The sequence below is a fragment of the Micromesistius poutassou genome (assembly GCF_964030765.1).
Source record: "Micromesistius poutassou genome assembly, chromosome: 3".
In the NCBI taxonomy this organism is placed as follows: domain Eukaryota; kingdom Metazoa; phylum Chordata; class Actinopteri; order Gadiformes; family Gadidae; genus Micromesistius; species Micromesistius poutassou.
Window position 1 is genome coordinate 1,755,874 of NC_140273.1, and position 15,808 is coordinate 1,771,681.

The 15,808-nt window shown below is 51.6% G+C and overlaps 1 protein-coding gene across 1 annotated transcript in view; it reads right to left on the bottom strand.

Moving 5' to 3' along the window:
• The window catches only part of htt (huntingtin), a gene marked incomplete at its 3' end in the record, with an annotated part of 33,227 nt that extends 17,458 nt beyond the window's left edge, over positions 1–15,769 (bottom strand). The window contains 23 exon segments of the mRNA XM_084465346.1: positions 112–232; positions 641–787; positions 1,177–1,277; positions 1,490–1,553; positions 1,909–2,048; positions 2,680–2,777; positions 3,638–3,796; positions 4,483–4,620; positions 5,586–5,697; positions 5,823–5,938; positions 6,342–6,465; positions 8,604–9,050; positions 9,052–9,065; positions 9,513–9,590; positions 10,980–11,184; positions 11,589–11,767; positions 12,037–12,178; positions 12,667–12,805; positions 13,304–13,383; positions 13,486–13,545; positions 13,960–14,080; positions 14,683–14,766; positions 15,459–15,769. Coding sequence (XP_084321472.1) covers positions 112–232; positions 641–787; positions 1,177–1,277; positions 1,490–1,553; positions 1,909–2,048; positions 2,680–2,777; positions 3,638–3,796; positions 4,483–4,620; positions 5,586–5,697; positions 5,823–5,938; positions 6,342–6,465; positions 8,604–9,050; positions 9,052–9,065; positions 9,513–9,590; positions 10,980–11,184; positions 11,589–11,767; positions 12,037–12,178; positions 12,667–12,805; positions 13,304–13,383; positions 13,486–13,545; positions 13,960–14,080; positions 14,683–14,766; positions 15,459–15,556 — 2,967 coding nt within the window. The 5' untranslated portion in view covers positions 15,557–15,769.
• Positions 15,770–15,808: the final 39 nt, after the last annotated feature.

The window sequence follows — 15,808 nt, forward strand, 5'->3', positions numbered from 1 at the left end:
AGACACACACACACAGTAATTAGCATTCAGTGCAGCAGCTTCTGTAGAGACGTCAACGTTGAGTCGTGTTCCTAGAAGGTGGAGGAGGTGGGGTTAGGGGGCGTGTCTTACGGTGAGGTATCTGGAGGTGGAGGAGGTGAGGGCGTGGGACACGGCCGTGACGACCCTCGACAGGTTGTTCTCCATGGTGACGTCGGACACGCCCGTGGACAGGTTGTAGCCTCGGTACGTCCTGGGGGAGCAGAGGGGAAGCTCATTAGCTCCTGCAGGTTTGAGCTTTAAAGCAGGGGTTCTCAAATGGGGTACTGCGTGCCCCTAGGGGTACTTTGGAGTACTGCGGGGGGTACTCAAAATATTTTTTTACATTTCTAAAAATGTAAAAAATATTTTAAAAAAATTCAAATATATTTCTAAAATGTTCAAAAAAATTCAAATATATATTTCTAAAATTTCCAAACATTTTCAAATAATTACAATATTTAAAATATTTAAAATGTTTCCCAAAAAATGTACACTAGTAGAAAAGTTTGAGAACCACTGCTTTAAAGCACATGGGTTGAAAGAAATCCGTTATTCTCCATCCCCGTAGAGACGAATGCGTCAGTCAACCAAAACCGCGACGTGTCCGGGCTCTGGGTACCTGGTGATGGTGTTGACGGTGAAGTGGGACGGCGGCTGGGTCTCGTGCATCAGCAGCTGCAGGTACACGGAGCTCTGGTCCCGGGCGATGGCCACAACGGGGTCAGCCTGGCCCTGGTCGCAGTCGAAGAACAGCCGGGGAACCAGCCTGGGGGAGGGAGAAGTTCAGGGTTCACCCTGGACTCTGCATAGCTTCCCCTTCACCCCCACTCCTACAAACTTATTGTATGTTGTACGTCCTGGCACTTAAAAATAGTACCAAGCATTGTGTAGCGTCTTATCCTAGTTGTATACGGGGAATGGCTTGAACTAGTGATTGTTAGTGCTTGGCACTTGGTTCTATGAACATCCTTACTGTACCGAAACGATATATTGTTGTTCCTCTTTCTTCTGTAGAGGGGAAGACGTGTGGCTGAGAATAAACAGTTCCTCTTTGGGGGGGCAGGGGTCACCTAGATACTTGTTGTTGGCTGTTGGGGGGGGGGGTAGTTCTCTCCCTCGATACGTATGTCCGGGTACAACTGGCTGATCACCTACCTGCTGATGATGGAGGCGGCCACATGCCTGACTCTGTGGTCGTCGTCTCCCAGCAGGTGGATGACCACGCTGTTCAGCACGCGGTCCTGCAGACACAGGTGCTGCCGGAGGAAGCGGAGGGGGGGGGAATGGATTCATTAGAGCGTGGCGGACCGGAGACGGGACATGGAAATGAGGCGCAGCACGCTGATTGGTTCCGGGTTATGGGGGGAGCCTCTCAGATCAAATCAACAGAGAGGAGAACGTGCGTTTGTTTGTGTGTGTGTGTGTGTCTGTACATGTGTGTCTGTAAGTGTGTGTATGTGTGCCTTACCCCTGTGTAGTGATGGTCTCCTTTGTGTAAAGCTTCAGTCTTCCTCTCCAGGTAATTTACTAACCTAGAAGATGGTAATTAAACAAATTATCAATAGAGTTCAGTTCAGTATAGTTTTTTTATTTGTAATTTTTACAGAATAACAACGAAATGTTGTTGGAGTAAAACACAGGCATGTAGTTTTAGTTGTCCACCACTTTATACATTTATACATAATTGAATCCCCATGAATCAATTAATTAATCACCCAGTACTTTACACATAATAACTACTCATAAATCTCATAAATACCCCATAGACTCCCCATAATCAGTAAAGTGTATATATCCGTGTATAGAGAGTCCAATACACGGAGAAACGGGTGTATACATTGATGCCGGTCACAGGACATGACATCAGGTTTGGTGATGACGTCATACCGGAAGTCCATCTCGGCCAGGGTCTCCAGGAGCTCCGTCCTGACCAGCCAATAGGAGCAGTCCCTCAGGGCCAGCAGGTTGATGAGCAGCTGCAGGCCCAGTTCACTCAGGGTGCTGCTGCAGACGGTCATGAGGCAGTGCTGCAGGAACACGCAGGAGGCAGCGGCTTAGAAAACACACGCATCCACGGGCGAAGGGGTGGGAGTCACAGGGTACCTCGCGATACGATACGATATGATACGCGGTACATGGCCCCGCGAAACCGATGATATCACGATACGGCAATTCTGTGATAATCAATATATTGATTATCACAATCCTATACGATACACCACAGTGTATGTCTAATGGTGAATACAAAATGACTATTAAAAGGTAAAGTGCTGGATTTATGTCTTTATTCGCAGTCAACCGAGTTTTCCGTTACTCGTCTTTGGTTAGTGAACTTCCGTTCAAGTTTCCTTCATTCATGTGTTGAGCGCCACCTTGAGGAGCAGGGAAATCTGTTTAGAGTGCCCTATTTTATTTATTAAAATATTAATATTTGGGGCGATATTTCCTCTCTAACTCTTCATGACTAAAGCATTAAATGTAAAATATATTCTTAAAAATATATATATATATTTTAAATATTAAATCGATATTTGTCGCCAGTGCATCGAGTCTCGTATCGCTCGAAGAAGGGCGATGATATATCTCCGTATCGATATTGAGTCCCACCCCTACACAGTTGTAAACAGAAGCCGCCCCTCGGTGCCCAGCGCTCCTCACCCTGACGGCAGAGCAGGCCAGCTTGCAGGTGACCGAGGACTCGTCCTTCAGGGTCTTCTGGAGCAGAGGCACCAGGTCCACCAGGGACAGAGGGTTACCTGGAGAGGAGACGGAGGAGGACACTGGTCAGCCCTACTCATGAATGGACAGGAGACAGAGCAGAGTGGTCAACCCTACTCATGAATGGATCTGAGATGTAAGGATTCACATTGGGCTGCACGATATATAAAAAAATAATAATAATTTTGTTTTTGAATAATAAAAAATAAACTATTTTGGATGCCTTTTTTTGTCATAATTCAAAACGTATCACAGAAAAGACAAAATATCGAGATACGTATTGAATTATGACAAAAAAAAAGGCATCCAAAATAGTCTTTGCTTTGGCTTTGCATGCCATTCAGATTTAGCTTTGCACTGGTTATGCAGAGCACTATGATGGCAAATTAAATGTGAAAATGTATTAGTCGTGTTTCCTTTTGTTGTGGCAACAATTGCAAGGCACTCTCTGTGTTGTTTGGTCAACGTTGTCTTTTCTGTAACCAAAACAAATCCATACAAATGACGTTGTTCTCTTTGGAATTGAATCCATTTGCTGGCTCATTTTGGTTTAGTTTTCTTCTCCGACTAGCGGGGGCTGTGTACAACTGCTTGGGTTGTCTGATCATAAACTGATCAACATGTTCAGTGGGTCACTGAGCACACAGAGCCAAGGCCCTCCCTAGCAACAAACTGTATCCAAGAATCCTTAAATCTGAGTCAATTATGTTATATCAGACAGATTAGTCATGGAAAATGAGAACCGGAAATGGAATTTAAAAAACCCAGATATAATTATTTTTTATATTGCACGTCCAGCGATACGAATATCGCACATTTCGATACGAACACGACACATCGTGCAGCCCTGATTCACAGGTGTAACATCTACGCCCCGACAGTAGACAGCAGGTCGTACCCGTTGCTTTCTGCACGCCGGCCAGCCAGCTGTGCATGTTGTAGCGCGTCTTGATGAGGGCCGCCTGCAGGAGGGCCCCGCACAGGATGGCCGTGGCCCCCCGGATCTGGGGGTCCGCGTGCTCCACCAGCTCCAGCACGTCGCTGACGTACTGCTGCTCTGCAGGGGGGGGGAGAGGGAGGGTCACAGCGTCAGAGCCGGCGCCGGAGACACCGGGCTGGAGGGGGTCTAGAGCTGTTCCGATAAAGATACCGGTATCGGAAATTCATCCGAGCTGTTTGGATACCGATACCAGTATCGTAAATTCCTCCGATACTGCCGAAAATGTAAATAAATCATGTATCGGTGAGTACGGCTATGTCTATGCGCCGATCCGATAAATCACATGACTAGCTCCTTTACCACACAGGCAGAGAACAACACCAACACTACGGTGTTACGCTGCGTTCGTTAACGGTCGGAGGTTGAAAGCCGGAACGGGAAACGTGTCATCCCCGACCCGACGTGCGTTCGAGCTGCCAAGTGGGAAAAAAACATGGATGCTCACGCTTAACTAGAAGAATGCAAAATGTGTAATTATAATTATAGATTATAAATGTAAATGATCTAGTTCTGAAAAAAGCTATTCGACTTTACATTGCCGTCATCGTAAGAGAACCCTTCAATAAGAACAAGTGCTGTTAGTATTTAAAATGCTAGATTCTGTATCGGTATATACTCGGTATCGGCCTATACCCAAGTTCAGGAATCGGTATCAGGAAGGAAAAAAAAAATGGTATTGGAACATCTTTAGGGGTAACGGGGGCATGGGGGGGGGGGTGTGGGGGGGGACCCGGGCGTCGTACCCTCGGCCGGGACCCCGCCCAGCGGCTCCAGGTAGAGGGCGTTGAAGAAGGCCTCGGGGTGCAGCGCCGCCGCCGCGCCCACGCAGCTCACCGCCAGCGCCTTCACGCTCACGCGCACCTCCTTGTCCGGCACCAGACCTGAGGGACACGGGGACCACACAGGGGGCGGGTTCACAGGGGGCGGGTTCACAGGGGGCGGGTTCACAGGGGGCGGGTTCACAGGGGGCGGGTTCACAGGGGGCGGGTTCACAGGGGGCGGGTTCACAGGGGGCGGGTTCACAGGGGGGCGGGTTCACAGGGGGCGGGTTCACAGGGGGCGGGTTCACAGGGGGGCGGGTTCACAGGGGGCGGGTTCACAGGGGGCGGGTTCACAGGGGGCGGGTTCACAGGGGGCGGGTTCACAGGGGGCGGGTTCACAGGGGGCGGGTTCACAGGGGACGGGTTCACAGGGGGCGGGTTCACAGGGGGCGGGTTCACAGGGGGGCCGAGGCAAGTACTGACTCTGGGAGCCGGGAAATCTGTTTAGAGCAGCTTATAATATGAATTAAAATATCAATATTTGGGGGCGATATTTCCTGTCTAACTCTGCAGGAATAAAGCAAAAAAAATGCAAAATAAATATAAAAATATTACATCCATATTAGGCGCCAGTGTATCGATTCTTGTATGGCACAAAGATGCACGATGATAAATCGCCGTATCGATATTTTGTCCCACCCCTAGTGCCACGGTCTTACCCATTCATGAAAACACAGTCTTCATGGTATGTCATTATACAGTGATAACATGTCCCTCTGTATAACACTAGCTATAGTTAAAATAACGGAGGTTTTGTATTTTTTTTGTATTGGTAGAGCGGGTTGGATGGTAACCGGAAGGTTGCAAGTTCGATCCCCGGCTCCTCCTAGCTGTGAGTGTGGTGGTGTCCCTGAGCGAGACGCCCTCACCCTGACTGCTCCTGACGGAGCTGGCTGTCTCCCTGCGTGGTCGACTCCGCCGTCGGTGTGTGAATGTGTGTATAAACGGTTGTAAGTCGCTTTGGCTAAAAGCGTCAAAAGCTAAATGCCCTGAATGTAAATGGTGTTCATTATGCTGACGCTCACCCTTCTTCTGTCCAGTCAGGAGGAAGGAGGCGGCGAGGAGGCGGACACAATGCACCAGAGGCTCCGCCCCCTGGTCTGTGTAATGGCCAATAGGACCCTTGATCCTCGAGGGCTGGGAGGAGACAAAGAAGACGGAGTCGGATCAGAGGTGACGGTACTTTGATCCAGTCTAGTCTCTGAAGTGACCTAGTGGTCTAGTCCCTGAACCTCATCCCAGTAAGGGGGGGGGTCTAGTACCTTGTTCTCCGGTTCAGGTTCTGTGGGCTCCTCCTTTGGTACGAAGCGGTCCACGCTGCTGTCTGAGCCCTGCCTGTTGTGACCTCGGCCGTCCAGCAGGTGAGGCTTGCTCAGAGCTACACACACACAGAACACAGGAGGTACAGGGTGCATCAGAACCGAGGGCGCTTGTCTTCTGAATGAGCCGGGGCGGGACCGCAGAGTCGCTCACCTACTTCCGCAAGAGACTCAAGACTCTGCATAGCCTCCCCCTTTCTCCCCCTCAAAACACCCCTGTTACGCACTTATTGTATGTTGTACGTCCTGCACTTAAATATAGTACTTAGTTGTGTATGTCTGTCTTTGTTGTATACAGGGAATGGGTTAACCTAGTGATGGTTAGTGCTTGGCACTTCTGGTTCTATGAACGTCCTTACTGTACCCACAGAGATATGTTGTTGTTTCTCTTTCTTCTGACAAAAGGTACTGATTGTGAGTCGCTCTGGATGAAAGCGTCTGCTGAATGTAACTGGGACCCACCCAGTATGGAGTGGGAGAAGGGCTCTGGGGGGTCGCTGTGGAGGGGGGCGGAGCCGTCGTCTTCCTCATCCTGCAAGGTTCCGATCTGCATCCCAGAGTACTGGCTGTCACTGCCATCCAACACCTGGGAGACAGAGAGACAGAGAGAGAGAGAGAGAGAGAGACAGAGAGACAGAGAGAGAGAGAGAGAGACAGAGAGAGAGAGAGAGAGACAGAGAGACAGAGAGACAGAGAGAGACAGAGACAGAGAGAGACAGAGACAGAGACAGAGAGACAGAGAGAGAGAGAGACAGACAGACAGAGAGAGAGACAGACAGAGATAGAGAGAGACAGAGAGACAGAGAGAGAGAGAGAGAGACAGAGAGAGAGAGAGACAGAGAGAGAGAGACAGAGACAGAGAGACAGAGACAGAGAGAGAAAGAGAGAGAGAGACAGAGAGACAGAGACAGAGACAGAGAGAGACAGAGAGAGAGACAGAGAGACAGACAGAGAGACTTAGTGACAGCTATGAGTCTTGTAGTTGAAATCCCACCCGCATGCAGGAAGAAGCACAATATAGTCAGGGTTGTAGCCGGCTAGTTAGCTAACCATCTCTCAACCGGAGGACAGGTGGGGCTGGGGCTGGATGGGTTGAAAACAAACATACTGAACAGTTCAAAAGGAGACAGAACGACCCCTCTAGAAGGCATGCTCGGATCAAGGAAACTGGACAGAGCCACCAAACATCTCACGGGGGAAAGCAGGACTTTAAGGACTCGCCGGCTTTCGCAGGGCACGGGTCCTGCTGTTAAAGCAGGAGAAGTACGCAGGCTTTTGATCCACGCTGAACAAAAGCCCGTCGGCGCATTCGGAAACAGAACAAACTAACCAAGTACTAACCAGGAGCCTGGCGGCGAACATCAAATGGGGAAGCTACCATGCTTCTACAAACTACATCTTCTCCGCAAGCCACTAAGAGTCAGATGCTGCTTCGGTTTTCTGTTCGAAAACAGAGCATCGCATCGCAGCCCTCACAACACACTGGGCCCGGTGCTGGGTCCGCACTGGAGGGGCCAAGGCAGCCATCATGAGGACCGCAGGGTGGGGGATGAGAAGGGGAGGGGCCACGGCTCCGTGCATCGGGTTCAACCAACGAGGGACGGGGGGGAGGGGGGAGGGGGGACGGGGACGGGGGGGAAATGGCAAGAGAAAAGCAAGCTACTCCCAATGAGTGATACAAGTGTCCAATCAGCTGACCTGGTCACTAGTGCTAGAGGAGGAGGTGGCAGAGAAGGAGGAGGAGGAGGAGGAGGAGGGGGACAGAGAGACGGTGGAGGAGGGGGAGAAGGGGGTGCCGGCGGCGGAGGCGTCGCTGTCTGTGGCGTCCGGACCCTCGGTGGACGTTGGCGAGAGAGAGGGCGGCGGAGCAGTCGCCCGCGGCAACTGAGAACGCAACTGCGACAAGGCGAGGAATGGGGTGGGGGGGGTGGGGGGGTGGGTGTGAGGCGGGATGGAGGGGGTCCACCAAAGACGTTAAAATTAGCAGAACGCACGGTCTTCAAAAGCAAGGCACTACATTTACATTTACATTTAGGGGATTTTGCAGAGGCTTTGATCCAATGTGACTTACAACCAATTCAGTCACACATTCACACAGCTCGTCGGGCGCAGTCAGGGTGAGGGCGTCTCGCTCAGGGGACACCTCGACGAGCCGGGGATCGAACTAGCAACCTTCCGGTTACCAGCCAACCCCGCTCTACCTTCTGAGCTACTGTCGCCCTCATCATTGATATCCTATCACAGATTGACTTTTGACTTTAATCCAGGTGTTAAGCAAGCGTCCTCTGCTCCCGATCATAAAGACATCGTCGTGTCGATGGACCTCAAGTTAATCACCGCCTCTGAAGTCTCCTGTTTCCCAGGCAACGCTTAACGAGACCACGGGAGAGGGTACAATTAATCAGATCCCTCTCTCTGGCAGGCATTGGGATTTACTCTTTCCCCTCACACTCAATTAACAAATACGGTCTGACGAATCAAAACACACACACAGACCCCATTACAGACACACACACACACACACACACCTCCCAGTATAGGCACACAGACACTGACCCCATTACAGACAGACAGACACCCCCCAGTCCTGACACACACACACACACACACACACACACACACACACACACACACACACACACACACACACACACACACACACACACACACACACACACACACACACACACACACACACACACACACAGTGTGCGTTCCACTGACCAGCTCCGCTACGTCCGAGGGCGTGACGGCCGAGTCCGGCCCCTCCGTGGTGGTCTGGGACGAGTCGCTGGGCGGCAGCGAGCGCTCCCCCGGCGGCACCGCCGCCCCCCCGCCGCCGCCGCCACCGCCGTCCCCCAGGGGCCCCCCCTCCGGCGTGGCGTTCTCGGGCGTGGTGTAGTCCGCCGTCTCCGGCGTGACGTTGGCCCCGCCGCTGGAGCTGCGGCTCAGCATGTCCTCGTCGGGGCCGCTGGGGGACTCGGGGGTCCCTGAGGGGGAGGTCCCCCCGCCGCCGCCCCCGCCGGCCCCCCCGCCGCCGCCACTGCCGCCGCCCCCGCCCTGCTCCGCGGAGCTGAGGTCCACCGAGTCGCCGGGCTGCAGGCTGTGCTGGGAGGAGCGCGGCTGCTCCGTGATGATGTCCGCCTGGGGGGCCGCGACGCCGTCGGCCCCCCCCCACCACCGCCGCTGGGGGAGGACAGAGCAGAGGGAGGCCCCGAGGCGTCACGAGACGGAGCGGGGGACGGGACAGGACGGGACGGGACGGGGTGCACTACTCAGCCTGTCGTCCAATGACTGCGCCGCAGAGACTGACGCGCTCCTCTGATTAGTCGATGAAAAGCACTGCCGCTCACCTGAACTGAGAACGATATAAAGTAGCAGATCGCCTGATCTCGCTACTTTATATCGCTCTCTGTTAAGGTGAGCGGCTGGACTTTTTTTTCCCCCCGAGGAGTGCGTCAGTCTCTACTAACTTCAGACCGGACGAAGCAGAACACGCAGGTGGCACGATAGTCGTTCGTCGTTCGTGCGTCTCTATGTGAGTGTGTGTGTCTACTGCACATATCTGTGTGTCTGTATTCTTCTGTATTCTCTCTCTCTCTCTCTCTCTCTCTCTCTCTCTCTCTCTCTCACCTGTGAAGGAGCCAGAGGGGAGGTCTGCTCTCTCGGGGTCGTCCTCCAGCCCGTCCTCCTCCCCTGACAGCATCTTGCCTGTAAACCAAAGAGGAGCTGCTCACTGGACCGAGCAGCACGACGCGATACACACCGACGCTGATACACACACACGGCCCACAGGAGCCCAGAGCTCACAGGCTAGGGTTAGTGGAGCAGCGGTAAGACGAAGAAGAGGAGTCGAGAGAAGCACAGAGAAAACTAGAAGCGCGCAGGGTTTACTTAGTGTTAAATTGAAGAGCTGTGTTTGGATTATGACTGTCATATATACACGCGCACTCGCGCACACGCACACGCACACACACACAGACACACAGAAACTAACTGACTGACTGACTCTCACACACACACCCCCACCCCCACACCCACAGACACACACACACTCTGACTCACACACAGACTGACTGACTGACTTTCTCACACACACACACACACACACACACACACACACACACACACACACACACACACACACACACACACACACACACACACACACACACACACACACACACACACACACACACACACAGTCACCCACACCCACACCCACGTAGACCAATCACCTTTCTGCTTCCTGAGGATGAGGGGACTGCAGGCGGCCCCTCCCCCGGCTGCGTGGGTTAGGAGACAGGGAGCAGGAGAGGAGAAGAGAGAAGAGAGCAGTGAAGGAAGAGGGGAAGAGGAATCTAAAAAAGCTCCAGCAGCATTCTGGCCCAAAAGGGATCCACGGTATTAAGATCGATAAGAGGAATGGATTAGAAAGCGGAGACGCAGAAACCTTAGCAGGGGCAGCAGCACTCATCAAACAGCTTAGTGGACAAACACCGCGGCACAGTATGGATTCCTTTATCACGGAGCTACGATTCAGCAGCAGACTAATCACTTAAGGCTTCGGACAAGTGTTTTAGTAAATGGCCTTTTTTTTTTTTAAATGCTCTCTGTGTAGAAATACGTGCTAAGTATTATCTGTGTTAAAGAATTCGGCAGGAAAATCCAAAGCTGCCCAAACGGCCCAAAGGAAGACTTCACCCCTGTGTGGGTGACGTCCGGACCAAGAGCCGTCCGTAGCGGACATGTTTGGGTGATGCCCGCGTACCATCCGTAAAGAAAGCCGATGGTACGGACGTCACACAAACTTCACCCAAAACATGTACCGGACATGTTTGGGTTTGTGTGGCGACGTCTCGGTGGATATTTTTTGTGCGAGGTCCATAGCATCAGCCGTCTGTACCGGACATGTTTGGGTGACGCCCGTCGCCCGACGTTTTTGGGGTGAGGTCTGTACCCGACATAGTTTGCAAATAGTACCCAAACATGGTACACACCATCGGATGGCACCGACGTCACCCAAACATGTCGGGTACAGACTAACTGCATTCAAAACAAACCGGTCTGACGAAAGACCTGAGACGCCGCCGCGTTTACCGATGAACTCCACGATGCTTCCGGAGCGGGCGCGGCCCTCCGCGTCGTGCCGGAACACGCTGGCGTGCGGGATGCTGCCGGCCGTGATGAGCATGTGCAGCAGCTCCGGAGGCGGAGTCCGGAACATCTGCTGCAGCAGCTCCAGCGCGGCGGTGACCACGTTGTGGTCGCGGTGCTGCGTGTAGTGGAGGGTCAGCTCGTACACCTGGGGGGGGGGACACGGTTACAGTGTTTAGCAGACGCTTTTATCCAGAGCGACTTACAATAATTACTGATTATTTGTCAGAAGAAAGAGAAACAACAATATATCTCAACAATATATCTCACTAACAATCACTAGGTTAACCCATTCCTCGTATACAACAAGGATAGCTAGGATAAGATGTTACACAATGTACACAAAGTACTATGTTTAAGTGCCTGGACGTAGAACATACAATAAGTGTGTAAGAGGGGTATGGGAGGGTAAGGGGGGGGGTGGAAGGCTATGCTGAGTCCAGGTGAACTCTGAACAGGTGAGTCTTGAGTCTTTTGCAGAAGCTGGTGAGCGACTCTGCTCGCCCACAGTGGCACAAACGTCCACGCGCTTCGCCCGGAGTCTGAGTCTACCTGCAGCAGCTGCTCCGGCGTGGGCTGGACGTCCACCTCCTTCCTCATCACCCCGAAGCTGCCCTTCAGGCTGGGCCCGTTGATGTTCTGCTGCAGCAGCGGCAGCAGGTAGCGCAGGGTCAGCAGCACGCCCAGGATCAGGTGGCTGGCGTGCTCCTCGTCCACCGGCACCAGCAGGCCTGCTCGGGGGGGAGGGGCGGGGGAGGAGAGACAGTGGGTCAGAGCCTCTGTGTGTGTGTGTGTGTGGGAGCCACACAGCTCTAGATAATCTGGTCACTGTGGAGTGAAACTTACAGTCCTGCACCGCATCTTATTCTTTGATAAACAGTGCGGGAATGTTTTTCAATCAGTGAGTGTGTGAGGGCGTGAGTGTGTGCAGGTGTGCGAGTGTGTGTCCGTGCGTGCATGTGTGCGACTGTGAGTGTGTCCAGGTGTGCATGTCCCCTACCCAGCAGCACGTTGAGCAGCCAGGTGTAGAAGTAGCTGGGTCGTCTGGACTGCTGACACACGCTGACGGCTGAGCTGGCCGCCGTGCGTCTGATGGTGGGAGAGCTGACCTTCAGGTTGGCCACAAACGACTTCAGCAGCACCTGAGAAACACGCACACGAGCCACGAGGAGGTTGATCAGAATGAACACCAAGTGCCTTCACAGGGTGAGCGTCTGATATTGCATCGGTTGATCGCTAAATAATTGCTTCACTAAAATTCACCATTTACATTTACATTCAGGGCATTTAGCAGAAGCTTTTATCCAAAGCGACTTACAATAAGTACATTTGTCAGAAGAAGGAGAAGCAACAATATATCGCTGTCGGTACAGTAAGGATGATCATAGAACCAAGTGCCAAGCACAAACAATCACTAGGTTAACCCATTCCCTGTGCACAACACAGACAGCTAGGACAAGACGCTACACAATGCTTAGTACTATGTCTAAGTGCCAGGGCGTAGAACATACAACATTCACCAAAGGATAAATGCTCATTTCCACAGGGCCCATTGCAATCAGGCCCACAGGACTTTGACCTTCGACCCCCCACTACAGTGCTGTGTGTAGCCCCAGCTCGGCGCCTGTACCTTGATCTCCCCGTCGTTGGCAAACTGTCCGAGCGCGGCCATGATCTTGGGCATGGCGGCGGCCAGCGTCTCCTGCACCGTCTCCTCCTGACGCTTGGTGATCCGGGTCAGGCAGGGCAGCAGGTTCACCAGGTAGGGCCTGGGTACAGCCAATCAGAGGACGGGAGACGACCGTGTGAAGCAGTGGGAGAAACCTTTTGTCTCAACTACAGATCTTCCGATAAAAAAATGACGGCAATGTAAAGTCGTATTTCAGAGCCTTTTTCAGAACTAGATCATTTTAATTTATAATCTATAATTATAATAACACATTTGTTTTCTTCTAGTTAAGTGTGAGCGTCCATGTTTTTCCGACTTGGCAGCTCGGAACGCACGTTGGTCGGAGATGAAGCGTTTCCCGTTCCGACTTTCCACCTCCGACCGTTAACGAACGCAGCATATCGCTGTAGTGTTTGTGATGTTCTCTGCCTGTGTAGTAAATGAGTCATGTGATGGTATCGGATTGGCGCACAGACTTGCCGATACTAACCCTGCATTTTAGGCAGCATTGGATGAATTTCCGATACTGTTATCGGTATCAGAACCACTCTAGTCTCTACCGCTCCACAGGGACCTTGGCGTTTGTGTGTTTCCATACCTGCATTTCTGGGGCCTGATGAGGTGGGCCAGCTCCGCAAACCTCCAGAGAGCGGCCCTCAGGCTCCGCGAGGCCCCGTTCTGCACATCATCACCACACATCAGGTTGTTGTCAGATAACCACGATGAAAACTTTCCGAATCAACAAATATCCAATCAACCAAATGGTTTAGGAGGGTGTACCTTCTTAATCTCTTTGTACAGCTCCAGCTGGAGTCTGGGCAGGTTGGAGTCCATCAGCGCCTGAGGGACGAGCAGACTGTAAACCTCCTTTATCCAAAGCCACTTACAATAGGTGCAATTGTCAGAAGAAAGAGGAACAACAATATATCTCTGTCGGTGCGGTAAGAATGGTCATAGAACCAAGTGCCAATGATCCATGAAGTAATCCGTTTGAAAAAGCCACTACTATAGAATGTATTATTACTTTCAAGTTATGGAAATAGATCGTTTCCCTCCTCGTTAGAGATGTTGCATTTAGCTTAGCTCCCTCTACTGGTGATTACATAAAACACACCAGAACGTGATCCCTGATCAATGGTCATGATCAAAGTCAGTCTGGCCATAATTCAATGCAAAATGTACAAACTGTGTAGTATTTACAGCTCATCTGAACACGATACAAACGTGACGGTGGAAGAGTGGTGCGCCGCTCACTTTTATAATCTTGTTGAGGCACTCGTCAGCCACCATCCTGACGTCCGATTCGCTGTCGTCGCTGCAGAGAAGGAACATCTCCATGGCGATGCCCAGCAGCTTTTGGAACTCTGGAGAAGTTCTGATCCCAGAGATACAAAGTCCAGACAGAAGCATGGCAGAAGTGAGCGGTCATAGTACACACACTGACCCCAATATGCGTCTTAAACTCTGATCTACATCTGAGTACACTGCACTTAAAACAACATGCAATAATGTATGCGTTATACAGGGAAGATATTATACAATGATTCCTCGATCAAAATAAAAATATGCCAATTAAAAGGACAATTACATTTACATTTAGGGCATTCAGCAGACGCTTTTATCCAAAGCGACTTACAATAAACACATTAGTCAGAAGAAAGAGAAACAACAATATATTGCTGTCGGTACAGTAAGGATGTTCATAGAACAAAGTGCCAAGCACTAAAAATCACTAGGTTAACCCATTCCCCGTATACAGAGAGATAGTTAGGATAAGAAGCTACACAACTAAGTACTATTTTTAAAAACGGTTGTCTTGTAATTAATAACAGTCAGCAACACATGAACCACCGTGCAGGAAAGTACAGAAAAGGGGTTTGAGCAAACATGTGAAACAAAAATCCTCAGTGTATTTAACTGAACACCACTGGTCATGTTTGAAACGCATTTGAACGCTAGTAGTGAGACAGGTCCTACCTTAGAGACTGGGCTACAATATTCTCGCATATCGTCAAGCAATGGGTGACGCGGTCCTTCTTAGTGGCAGCCTGCTCCTTTTTCCTGGAGGACGGAGAAGCAACAACAGAGAGAGGTGAATCGGGGGACATAAAAAAAGAGCCCAAAACGGACGAAATTATAACATATTGCAAAAACATCCGTGCACTTTTGAAGTGCATTTACCTACAACCATTACACCCAGCCCCTCTCAGTTCCCACTTCCATTGAGGTGGAAACGGACGAGAAGGAACAATGTGCATCATGTCAACAACAGACAATGGAGCGCAGCTGTCACCAGAAACACAAATCGGGTTTGCGGTTCGCAGGGTTGCAAGCGTGCGTAAAACGAGTGCGCAATGGTGGATATGCACCGCATATGGCCAGGTTTACGCAGTGATTCTACCTCATAAGCAGAACCTGGACATAAACAGGTCCTGTGTTGTGGCCCTTGGCAGGTGCCTGCGCTACAACAACACCACTGAGTCCGCAGCAAGGGGGCCGACCACCACACACACCGCACCGCTGAGCCGGCAGATCTACACATCCATCAAACATCTCGCCCCCTGTCCGAACCGCAGACCAGATATGACGTCTCTTGCTCAAGCGTCAAAACAATCGGGTGCATCCCTCCAGCCAGCCAGCAGCAGCATCAGAGCCAGCATCACCCAGAGTCCCAGGTCTGCAGGGCTGCAGAGATGCTGCGGAGATGCGTTTGGTTTCTCCTCCTCCTTCTCCTCCTCCAGATGATCACTTACTGCTTCTGCACCAGCTCCTCCACCGTGGGGGGACCCTGCTGCTGCTGGAACGACTTCAGGGACTCGAAGGCCTTCATTAGTTTCTCCATGGTGGCCATTTTGGTCAGAACACCGACGCCACGGGGAGGCGAGGCGGCGCGGCCGGACGCACTGCTCCTCCACCTCCTCTAAGCACCTCCTCTCCGCCTTCTCCTCGGTCAGTTGGGTTTGCTATTCCTTCACGAGGTCGTCCATTAATGAATGAGATGCATTGCGATGAAATGCATATTTAAGGTTCGCTGCTGCCCTGACAAATCCTACAAGGAAGTGGACTTGTGACAGCTTCGCAGCGAGTGGAGCAGACGCGATGG